The sequence below is a fragment of the Scyliorhinus torazame genome, chromosome 4 (assembly GCF_047496885.1).
Source record: "Scyliorhinus torazame isolate Kashiwa2021f chromosome 4, sScyTor2.1, whole genome shotgun sequence".
NCBI lineage: Eukaryota > Metazoa > Chordata > Chondrichthyes > Carcharhiniformes > Scyliorhinidae > Scyliorhinus > Scyliorhinus torazame.
Genome location: NC_092710.1, coordinates 71,615,716 through 71,628,229, shown reverse-complemented (window position 1 = coordinate 71,628,229; position 12,514 = coordinate 71,615,716). Strand labels below are relative to the sequence as shown.

Genomic DNA, 12,514 nt, shown 5'->3' with positions numbered 1-12,514 from the left:
CTCTGACAGTGCAGCACTCCCCCAGCACTGACCCTCTGACAGTGCAGCACTCCCTCAGTACTGACTCTCTGACAGTGCAGCACTCCCTCAGTACTGACCCTCTGACAGTGCAGCAATCCCTCAGTACTGACCCTCTGACAGTGCAGCACTCCCTCCCTCAGTACTGACCCTCTGACAGCAGTGCAGCACTCCCTCAGTACAGACCCTCTGACAGTGCAGCACTCCCTCAGTACTGACCCTCTTACTGACCCTCTGACAGTGCAGCACTCCGTCAGTACTGACCCTCTGACAGTGCATCATTTCCTCAGTACTGGCCCTCTGACAGTACAGCACTCCCTCAGTACTGACCCTCTGACAGTGTAGCACTTCCTCAGTACTGACCCTCTGACAGTGCAGCATTCATTCAGCACTGACCCTTTGGCAGCACAGCGCTCCCTCAGTACTGACCCTCTGACAGTGCAGCACTCTCTCAGTACTGACCTCTGACAATGCAGCACTCCGTCAGTAGTGACCCTCTGACAGTGCAGCGCTCCCTCAGTACTGACCCTCTGACAGTGCAGTACTCCCTCAGTACTGACCCTCTGACAGTGCAGAACTCCCTCAGTACTGACCCTCTGACAGTGCAGCACTCCCCCAGCACTGACCCTCTGACAGTGCAGCACTCCGTCAGTACTGACTCTCTGACAGTGCAGCACTCCCTCAGTACTGACCCTCTGACAGTGCAGCAATCCCTCAGTACTGACCCTCTGACAGTGCAGCACTCCCTCCCTCAGTACTGACCCTCTGACAGCAGTGCAGCACTCCCTCAGTACAGACCCTCTGACAGTGCAGCACTCCCTCAGTACTGACCCTCTTACTGACCCTCTGACAGTGCAGCACTCCGTCAGTACTGACCCTCTGACAGTGCATCATTTCCTCAGTACTGGCCCTCTGACAGTACAGCACTCCCTCAGTACTGACCCTCTGACAGTGCAGCACTTCCTCAGTACTGATCCTCTGACAGTGCAGCATTCCCTCAGCACTGCTCCTCTGACAGTGCGGCACTCCCTCAGTACTGACCCTCTGACAGTGCAGCACTCCCTCAGTACTGACTCTCTGACAGTGCAGCGCTCCCTCAGTACTGACTCTCTGACAGTGCAGCGCTCCCTCAGTACTGACCCTCTGACAGTGCATCATTTCCTCAGTACTGGCCCTCTGACAGTACAGCACTCCCTCAGTACTGACCCTCTGACAGTGTAGCACTTCCTCAGTACTGACCCTCTGACAGTGCAGCATTCATTCAGCACTGACCCTTTGGCAGCACAGCGCTCCCTCAGTACTGACCCTCTGACAGTGCAGCATTCCCTCAGCACTGCTCCTCTGACAATGCAGCACTCCCTCAGTACTGACCCTCTGACAGTGCAGCACTCCCTCAGTACTGACTCTCTGACAGTGCAGCACTCCCTCAGAACTGACCCTCTGACAGTGCAGCACTCCCTCAGTACTGACTCTCTGAGATTGCAGCACTCCCTCAGTACTGACCCTCCGACAGTGCTGCATTCCCTCAGTACTGTCAGTGCAGCGCTCCCTCAGGACTGACCGTCTGACAGTGCAGCACTACCTTAGCACTGCGCTTCTGAGACTGCAACACAACCTCAGTCGTACACCTCTGCCAGTTGTTATGGGCCAGGGTATGGAGAACCCCAAAATGTATCATGGAGTTCATCTGTCCCACAACTTTTAATCGATTGTGGTATGAGGAGCACACGGCCCACTCTACAGGTGTGGTACAGCAGAAAAGAAAAAGTATTTTTTTAAGCAAAATAATGTTTATTCTATGAACTGAAGTTAACCTTTTTAAAACATACAGTGAACATCTTAGCAACCATTAACGGCAGCACGCTGGCACAGTGAGTAGCACTGCTGCCTCACAGCGCCGAGGTCCCAGGTTCGATCTCGGCTCTGGGTCACTGTCCGTGTGGAGTTTGCACATTCTCCCCGTGTTTGCGTGGGTTTTGCCCCCACAACCCAAAGATGTGCAGGGTAGGTGGATTGGCCACGCTAAATTGCCCCTTAATTGGAAAAAATGAATTGGGTACTTTAAATTGAAAAAAAAAAATCTTAGCAACCATTAATTCAAATACAACCCCCAAAGAATACAACACTAATTAATCCTTTAAGCTTTCCTTTTAACATCCATAAAACTTAAAACACATTTTACCAGAAGCACATTAGGTTTACATTCACGACTGAGAACATTTATAATTCTGAATTCACCAAATCAGGGCAGAGAGATCAACAGTACACCTGCTGTCTGGCTTCAGCTCCAACACCGAAAACAAAACTAAAACACACCCTGCAGCAAACAGCTGAAAACGAAAGTAAAAAGCTGACAGACAGCCCAGCTCCACCCACACTCTGATATCACTGATAAACTCTTAAAGGTACATTTCTTAAGCACCCATTTCTTAAAGGTACTCTCACATGACACAGTGCAGCGCTCCCTCAGCACTGACCTTTCGACAGGGCAGCACTCCCTCAGTACTGACCCTCTGACAGTGCAGAGCTACCTCAGTACTGACCCTCTGACAGTGCAGAGCTACCTCAGTACTGACCCTTTGACAGTGCAGCGCTCCCTCAGCACTGACCTTTTGACAGGGCAGCACTCCCTCAGTACTGACCATCTGATAGTGCAGCACTCCCTCAGTACTGACCCTCTGACAGTGCAGAACTACCTCAGAACTGACCCTCTGACAGTGCAGAACTACCTCAGAACTGACCCTCTGATAGTGCAGCACTCCCTCAGTACTGACCCTCTGACAGTGCAGAACTACCTCAGTACTAACCCTGACAGTGCAGCAATCCCTCTGTGCTGACTCTCCGGGAGTGCAGCACTCCCTCAGTGCAAGCCACGGGTTAAATCCGGGGGCTTTTATTGCCAGAGAGTGGAGAGTGCGTTGTGACGTTACTGATTGGGTTGTGGGGTTAGGGAGATGGTGAGGTTTCACTCACCATAGACTGCAAGCTGTATCAAATTACGATCTGTCTCATCCCAGATGTACCAGACCACCGCACGATAGAGGCCTGAGTCTGAAGGTTGGACGGAAAAGATTGTGAGTTCGTACAGATGGTTCAGGTTCATCCGGGTGGCAAACTGAGACAGGCAAATTCTGGACTTGTTGCCCAGCTTCTCACAGAGAGTGACCGAGGAGTCCGAGTTGGTCTTGCGGTATGCCCACTGGATTATTTCAGGGTGTGCCCGCAGTCTGGGTGATAGAACTATTGGCTTCTTAATGGTGGCGTTGATGACCTGAGTTGGGTTCCAGATGACCGAAGCCTGGCCTGGAAGTGGGGACAGTGAGAGAGAGAGAGAGAGGAAGATGATTAATGAAGAAATGCTCGGTCACAGGGCCACCCCAACCTTTGGACACTGTCAGTCCCCTCCCCTCGGACTCTTCCCCCTCCCCTCCGGGACTCTTTCCCCCCCTCCTCAGTCCTCTCCCTTCCGAACACTACCTTCCGACCCCACTTCCCCCTCAGATCTCTCATCTCCCTGCTTTCTCAGATACCCTCTCCCCCACAAACTGCTTCTCCTCTGACCAACCCCTTTCCTTCAGGCCACTCCGCTCTGAATCCTCCCCTTACCCTCCAGACCCCTCTCTCCTCGCCTTGGACCCCTCTTGCTCTGCACTCAGGCCCCACCTCTTGTCCAACTTCTCCCCTCCCCCCTCAGACTTTCCATTCCCCCCTCAGACTTTCCCCTCCCCTCTCAGATCCTCTCATCTCCCAGAAGACTCCTCCCTTCACCCTTAGACCCCTCCCCTCAGACTACCCTGCTGTCCACTCAGACTGCTGCTATCCTCCAACTGATCCCCTCCCCTTCAGACTTCTCCCCTCCCCTTAGTCACCTCCTTTTCTCTGCCTCCACATACAACTCTTGCCCCTTCCAACCTCGCCTTTCCTCTGACTAATCCCCTTCCTCAGACCGGTTCCCTTCCACTCGAGTGTCTCCCCTCACCAATCCCTTGTTCCCCTCACACACATTGTCTCTTGACAATCCCCCTCAGATAGCTCCCCTTCCCTCACATGCCCCACCCACTCTCTCCATCCTCAGGCATATCCCTTTAAATGACTCCCTTCCCCTCTCAGATCCTCCCCCTCCCCACAGACCCCTCACAAACCCCTTTTAGCCCCTTCCACACTCTCCTGAGCCTTCCCGCCGCTCTCATACAATCATAAAATTTACAGTGCAGAAGGAGGCTATTCGGCCCATCGAGTTTGCACCGGCCCTTGGAGAGAGCACCCTACCTAAGCCCACACCTTCACCCTATCCCCGTAACCCAGTAACCCCACCCCAACCTTTTTACTCAGTAAGGGCAATTTATCACGGCCAATCCACCTAACCTGCACATCTTTGGACTGTGGGAGGAAACCAGGGCACCCGGAGGAAGCCCACGCAGACACGGGGAGAACGTGCAGACTCCGCAGACTCGTCTCATCCCCTCTCAATCCACACCTCCCCTCTGACAAATCTCCTCCCCCCTCAGATCCCTCCAGTGTACTCCCTCCCCCTCTGAGCCATCTGCACTCAGGCTCCCTCAGACTCCTCCCTCAAACATTTCCTTCCCCTTTTCCCCTCAAAACCTCCAATCTCATTAAAGCCCCTTCTCTCAGACTCCTCACTCCCAACAGATGCCTCCTCTCTCAGATCCTTCCTCAGCCTATCTCTGTCAGATCGCTGCCCTCCATCACAGAATCCTCCCATTTCTTTACCCTCCGACACCTTGCCCACCTCACCCTCCCCACCCTACCCTCTCCTGTCACTGTCAGGTTCCTCCCCTTCATCAACACTCAGGTCCCTCAAAGACCCATCCTCGTTTCCCCTACATCCTGGGGCTCCCCCGTCTCCTCCGACTGCTCGCCTCCCTCAGGAAACCAGTCCCCTTCTTCTTCAGGCCCACTCCCTTCCCCTCCTCCCCTCAGACCTACTTCTGTACCTTCAGTTCCTGATAAACCCTCCTCAAACCCACCTCATTCCCTCCCTTCAAAGCCCAACCTCCCTCAGACACTCACCTCCAGCTCCCTCACAGACCCAAATAACCTATGATGCCTTGGACCATTCCTCCCAACCCCCAAGGCTTCCCTGCCTCCTCCCCTCCACTCCCTTCAGTCCTCCCTCTTTCCATTCCACTTGGGTCATCCACCTCCCGTCCACTTCACTCTCCCTCAAACTGCATTCCTCCCTCAGGACCTCTCCCGCTCCTCAGCTCTCCCCCTTATACCCAACACATCCCCTCCCAGCTCAGACCCCTCTTACACTCCCCTTACACTCCCCCCTCCTTCCCTCCCCCCAGACTCCTCCTCTTCCCAGACGCCTGCCATCCCACTTTCTCCCTGAGACCTCCTCCCTTCCAACTTCTCCCTGACACCTTCCTTTCCCCGAGATCCCTTCTCCCATTGCCATGAGACCAAGACCCTCTCCTTCCCTCCTCCTTTCCCTTGATATTATTCCTCCCCAAGACCCCATTCACCCCCATAACACCCTGCCTCTCCCCGTGAGACCACTTCCTTACCCTGATATTCTTCTCTCCTCGCGTTCCCATGACCCCACTCCTCTCCCTTCCCACCAAGACCCCTACACAAACCGCTTCCCACCCCGCGACCCCTTGTCCCCTGCCTTGAGAGCCCAACCCACTTCCCCTCCGAGACTTCTCCCCCAAGACCCACCCTCCCTTCTGTTGTGATCGCTCCCCTCCACTCCGAGAGTCCTTCTCAAGACTTGCCACCCTACACGAGGCCCTGTGCTTCACCCTTTCAGAGAACAATCCCAAGTCTTCTCCCCTCCCTGAGACCCACAATGCCACTTGAGAATCGTCACCTCCCCTGGAAGCTGCGTTGAGCCCTCAGACTGCTCTGCCCTGTGACCCCCTTCCCCTTGATAGCCCTTTACCCTTCCCCAATGCCTCCCTGCTGGAACTCTAATTCTCGCCTTAACCCTTCGTTCCTGCAGGCACTCTACCGGCCTCACCAGTCCTGACCAGTCGGGACTCCTCCCACCCCTCGCTCCACATGTACTCCTCGCTCCACATGTACCCCTCCCTCCACATGCACCCCTCCCTCCACATGTACCCCTCCCTCCACATGTACCCCTCGCTCCACATGTACTCCTCGCTCCACATGCACCCCTCCCTCCACATGTACCCCTCCCTCCACATGCACCCTTCCCTCCACATGTCCCCATCCCTCCACATGTACCCCTCCCTCCACATGTCTCCTTCCCTCCACATGTCCCCCTTCCCTCCACATGTACCCGTCCCTCCACATGTCTCCTTCCCTCCACATGTCCCCTTCCCTCCACATGTGCCCTTCCCTCCACATGTCCCCCTTCCCTCCACATGTCTCCTTCCCTCCACATATCTCCTTCCCTCCACATGTACCCCTCCCTCCACATGTCCCCCTTCCCTCCACATGTCTCCTTCCCTCCAATGTACCCCTCCCTCCACATGTCTCCTTCCCTCCACATGTCCCCCTTCCCTCCACATGTCCCCTTCCCTCCACATGTCCCCCTTCCCTCCACATGACCCCCTTCCCTCCACATGTCCCCCTTCCCTCCACATGTCCCCCTTCCCTCCACATGTCCCCTTCCCTCCACATGTCCCCCTTCCCTCCACATGTCCCCCTTCCCTCCACATGTCCCCTTCCCTCCACATGACCCCCTTCCCTCCACATGTCCCCTTCCCTCCACATGTCCCCTTCCCTCCACATGTCCCCCTTCCCTCCACATGTCCCCCTTCCCTCCACATGACCCCCTTCCCTCCACATGTCCCCCTTCCCTCCACATGTCCCCTTCCCTCCACATGACCCCCTTCCCTCCACATGTCCCCTTCCCTCCACATGTCCCCTTCCCTCCACATGTCCCCCTTCCCTCCACATGTCCCCCTTCCCTCCACATGACCCCCTTCCCTCCACATGTCCCCTTCCCTCCACATGTCCCCCTTCCCTCCACATGTCCCCCTTCCCTCCACATGTCCCCTTCCCTCCACATGTCCCCCTTCCCTCCACATGTCCCCCTTCCCTCCACATGTCCCCTTCCCTCCACATGACCCCCTTCCCTCCACATGTCCCCTTCCCTCCACATGTCCCCTTCCCTCCACATGTCCCCCTTCCCTCCACATGTCCCCCTTCCCTCCACATGACCCCCTTCCCTCCACATGTCCCCCTTCCCTCCACATGTCCCCCTTCCCTCCACATGTCCCCTTCCCTCCACATGTCCCCCTTCCCTCCACATGTCCCCCTTCCCTCCACATGTCCCCTTCCCTCCACATGTCCCCCTTCCCTCCACATGTCCCCTTCCCTCCACATGTCCCCCTTCCCTCCACATGACCCCCTTCCCTCCACATGTCCCCCTTCCCTCCACATGTCCCCTTCCCTCCACATGTCCCCCTTCCCTCCACATGTCCCCTTCCCTCCACATGTCCCCCTTCCCTCCACATGTCCCCCTTCCCTCCACATGTCCCCTTCCCTCCACATGTCCCCCTTCCCTCCACATGTCCCCCTTCCCTCCACATGTCCCCTTCCCTCCACATGTCCCCCTTCCCTCCACATGTCCCCCTTCCCTCCACATGTCCCCCTTCCCTCCACATGTCCCCCTTCCCTCCACATGTCCCCTTCCCTCCACATGTCCCCCTTCCCTCCACATGTCCCCCTTCCCTCCACATGTCCCCCTTCCCTCCACATGTCCCCCTTCCCTCCACATGTCCCCTTCCCTCCACATGTCCCCCTTCCCTCCACATGTCCCCCTTCCCTCCACATGTCCCCTTCCCTCCACATGTCCCCCTTCCCTCCACATGTCCCCCTTCCCTCCACATGTCCCCTTCCCTCCACATGTACCCCTTCCCTCCACATGTCCCCCTTCCCTCCACATGTCCCCTTCCCTCCACATGTCCCCCTTCCCTCCACATGTCCCCCTTCCCTCCACATGTCCCCTTCCCTCCACATGTCCCCCTTCCCTCCACATGTCCCCCTTCCCTCCACATGTCCCCCTTCCCTCCACATGTCCCCCTTCCCTCCACATGTCCCCTTCCCTCCACATGTCCCCCTTCCCTCCACATGTCCCCCTTCCCTCCACATGTCCCCCTTCCCTCCACATGTCCCCCTTCCCTCCACATGTCCCCTTCCCTCCACATGTCCCCCTTCCCTCCACATGTCCCCCTTCCCTCCACATGTCCCCTTCCCTCCACATGTCCCCCTTCCCTCCACATGTCCCCCTTCCCTCCACATGTCCCCTTCCCTCCACATGTACCCCTTCCCTCCACAAGTACCCATCCACAGGAGGATCAGGTGAACCAGGACCAACACCGCCGCCATCCACCTCCCACGCCGACCGTTCCCACGGCTACCAACATACGGCCAATCAGTGCCCACCTCTCCCTCCCCCGTCCCGCCCCCGTGTCCATCTCCGCCAATCAGATCGCGCCCAGGCGCCGATTGCCTCGTGATTACGTGGGCCTTCGCCAATCAGAGGGCTTCGGCTACCTGCCTCACACACCCATGTGGTCAAACGGTTTAACTGTTAAGGGTGGGGTCAAACGGCTGCTCGGGGGGGGGGGGGGGGGGGGCTGACCTCCCGCTCCTCCCACCAGCTGGTGGTTTCGGTTGGAAGGGCGCGTGCGGAGTGTTGGAAGTAACGGTCAGTGGGAACGCGGGCGTGGAGGACACGTGACTCCGTCCCCCACCCCTCCCCCAAAACACCAACAACAACCCTAACATCCACATCCAACCCTTAACCTGTACACCTTAACCTCTAACCCAACCCTTAAACTCTAAATCCAACCCTTAACCTCTGAACCACAGCCCTGACATCTAAACACCAGCCTCAACACCTAAACCCCAACCTTAACACCCAAACCCCACCCTTAACACCCAAACCCCACCCTTAACACCCAAACCCCACCCTTAACACCCAAACCCCACCCTTAACACCCAAACCCCACCCTTAACACCCAAACCCCACCCTTAACACCCAAACCCCACCCTTAACACCCAAACCCCACCCTTAACACCTAAACCCCACCCTCAACACCTAAACCCCACCCTTAACACCTAAACCCCACCCTTAACACCCAAACCCCACCCTTAACACCTAAATCCCACCCTTAACACCCAAACCCCACCCTTAACACCTAAACCCCACCCTCAACACCTAAACCCCACCCTTAACACCCAAACCCCACCCTTAACACCTAAACCCCACCCTTAACACCTAAACCCCACCCTTAACACCCAAACCCCACCCTTAACACCTAAACCCCACCCTTAACACCCAAACCCCACCCTTAACACCTAAACCCAACCCTTAACACCCAAACCCCACCCTTAACACCTAAACCCCACCCTTAACACCTAAACCCCGCCCTTAACATCTAAACCCCGCCCTTAACACCCAAACCCCACCCTTAACACCCAAGCCCCACCCTTAACACCCAAACCCCACCCTCAACACCTAAACCCCACCCTTAACACCTAAACCCCACCCTTAACACCTAAACCCCACCCTTAACACCCAAACCCCACCCTTAACATCTAAACCCCGCCCTTAACACCCAAACCCCACCCTTAACACCCAAACCCCACCCTTAACACCCAAACCCCACCCTTAACACCCAAACCCCACCCTCAACACCTAAACCCCACCCTTAACACCTAAACCCCACCCTTAACACCTAAACCCCACCCTTAACACCCAAACCCCACCCTTACACCTAAACCCCACCCTTAACACCCAAACCCCACCCTTAACACCTAAACCCCGCCCTTACACCTAAACCCCACCCTTAACACCCAAACCCCACCCTTAACACCTAAACCCCACCCTTACACCTAAACCCAACCCTTAACACCCAAACCCCACCCTTACACCTAAACCCCACCCTTAACACCCAAACCCCACCCTTAACACCTAAACCCCGCCCTTACACCTAAACCCCACCCTTAACACCCAAACCCCACCCTTACACCTAAACCCCACCCTCAACACCTAAACCCCACCCTCAACACCTAAACCCCACCCTTACACCTAAACCCCACCCTTAACACCCAAACCCCACCCTTAACACCTAAACCCCACCCTTACACATCAACCCCACCCTTAACACCTAAACCCCACCCTTAACATCTAAACCCCACCCTTAACACCTAAACCCCACCCTTAACACCCAAACCCCACCCTTAACAGCCAAACCCCACCCTCAACACCTAAACCCCACCCTTAAAATCTAAACCCCACCCTTAACACCTAAACCCCACCCTTAACACATAAACCCCACCCTTAACACATAAACCCCACCCTTAACACCTAAACCCCACCCTTAACACCTAAACCCCACCCTTAACACCTAAATCCCACCCTTAACACCTAAACAATACCCTTAACACCTAAACCCCACCCTTAACACATAAACCCCACCCTTAACATCTAAACCCCACCCTTAACACCTAGACCCCACCCTTAACACCCAAACCCCACCCTTAAAACCCAAACCCCACCCTCAACACCTAAACCCCACCCTTAAAATCTAAACCGCACCCTTAACACCTAAACCCCACCCTTAACACATAAACCCCACCCTTAACACATAAACCCCACCCTTAACACCTAAACCCCACCCTTAACATCTAAACCCCACCCTTAACACCTAAACCCCACCCTTAACACCCAAACCCCACCCTTAACACCCAAACCCCACCCTCAACACCTAAACCCCACCCTTAAAATCTAAACCCCACCCTTAACACCTAAACCCCACCCTTAACACATAAAGCCCACCCTTAACACATAAACCCCACCCTTAACACCTAAACCCCACCCTTAACACCTAAACCCCACCCTTAACACCTAAATCCCACCCTTAACACCTAAACAATACCCTTAACACCTAAACCCCACCCTTAACACATAAACCCCACCCTTAACAACTAAACCCCACCCTTAACACCTAAACCCTACTCTTAACACCTAAACCCCACCCTTAACACCTAAATCCCACCCTTAACACCTAAACCCCACCCTTAACATCTAAACCCCACCCTCAACACCTAAACCCCACCCTCAACACCTAAACCCCACCCTTAACACCTAAACCCCACCCTTAACACCTAAACCCCACCCTTACACCTAACCCCCACCCTCAACACCTAAACCCCACCCTTAACACCTAAACCCCACCCTTAACACCTAAACCCCACCCTCAACACCTAAACCCCACCCTTAACACCTAAACCCCACCCTTAACACCTAAACCCGACCCTTAACACCCAAACCCCACCCTCAACACCTAAACCCCACCCTTAACACCTAAACCCCACCCTTAACACCTAAACCCCACCCTTAACACCTAAACCCCACCCTTAACACCCAAACCCCACCCTTAACACCTAAACCCGACCCTTAACACCCAAACCCCACCCTTAACATCTAAACCCCACCTTCAACACCTAAACCCCACCCTTAACACCTAAACCCCACCCTTACACCTAAACCCCACCCTCAACACCTAAACCCCACCCTTAACACCTAAACCCCACCCTTACACCTAAACCCCACCCTTAACACCTAAACCCCACCCTTAACATCTAAACCCTGCCCTTAACACCTAAACCCCACCCTTAACATCTAAACCCCACCCTTAACATCTAAACCCCAATCTTAACACCTAGACCCCACCCTTAACACCTAAACCCCACCCTTACCACCTAAACCCCACCCTTAACATCTGAATCCCAACCTTTAACCTCGAAACCCACCCTTAACACTTAAACCTTTAACTCCAACAACAATCCTAACCCCGAACACAAATCTGTAAACCTAACCTCCAACCCAAACCCTCTCGAGCCATAAACCCAGCCCTTAACCCAACCCTTAAATCTCAACCCAAAAACTAAACCCTTAACTCCAACTGTAACGCCCAAACCCCTTAAACCCAATTCAAACCTCCCAACCCAACATCCAACCCAACCGTTGGATGTCTAGCACGAGGGGACATACCTTTAAATTGAGGGGAGATAGATATAGGACAGATGTCAAAGGTAGGTTCTTTACTCAGAGAGTAGTAAGGGGGTGAAAGCCTTGCCTGCAACAGTAGTGGACTCGCCAACACTAAGGACATTCAAATGGTAATTCGATAGACATATGGACAATAAGGGAATAGTGTAGATGGGCTTTAGAGTGGTTTCAGAGGTCGGCGCAACATCGAGGGCAGAAGGGCCTGTACTGAGCTGTAATGTTCTATGTTCTAACCCCTTAACCCGAACACTTACAACCTGTGAATACCAACAACAACCCTAAACAATATGAGAAAGGGCCTGTTTCAAGTGCACCATCACTGGCACAACCTGAGTGAGACACAGTCTGAGTGGGAGTAGTTGGGAATTTGGTGCAAAGTGGGAATTCGGTGCAGAGGGGAAAGAAATGCTGCTTTGCTTTTTGCTTTATAACTTTTCACCCTTCAGAAATTGGGCTTACCTTACTGCAGCAATA

At 54.6% G+C, this 12,514-nt stretch overlaps 1 protein-coding gene across 1 annotated transcript in view; it reads right to left on the bottom strand.

The window, feature by feature from the left end:
* LOC140411401 (uncharacterized) overlaps window positions 1-8,346 on the bottom strand; it is a 287,890-nt gene extending 279,544 nt beyond the window's left edge. The window contains exons 1-2 of the mRNA XM_072500509.1: window positions 8,301-8,346; window positions 2,992-3,321 (exon numbers count right to left, since the gene is read on the bottom strand). Coding sequence (XP_072356610.1) covers window positions 2,992-3,321; window positions 8,301-8,346 — 376 coding nt within the window. The remainder of the gene's footprint in view (window positions 1-2,991; window positions 3,322-8,300) is intronic.
* Window positions 8,347-12,514: the final 4,168 nt, after the last annotated feature.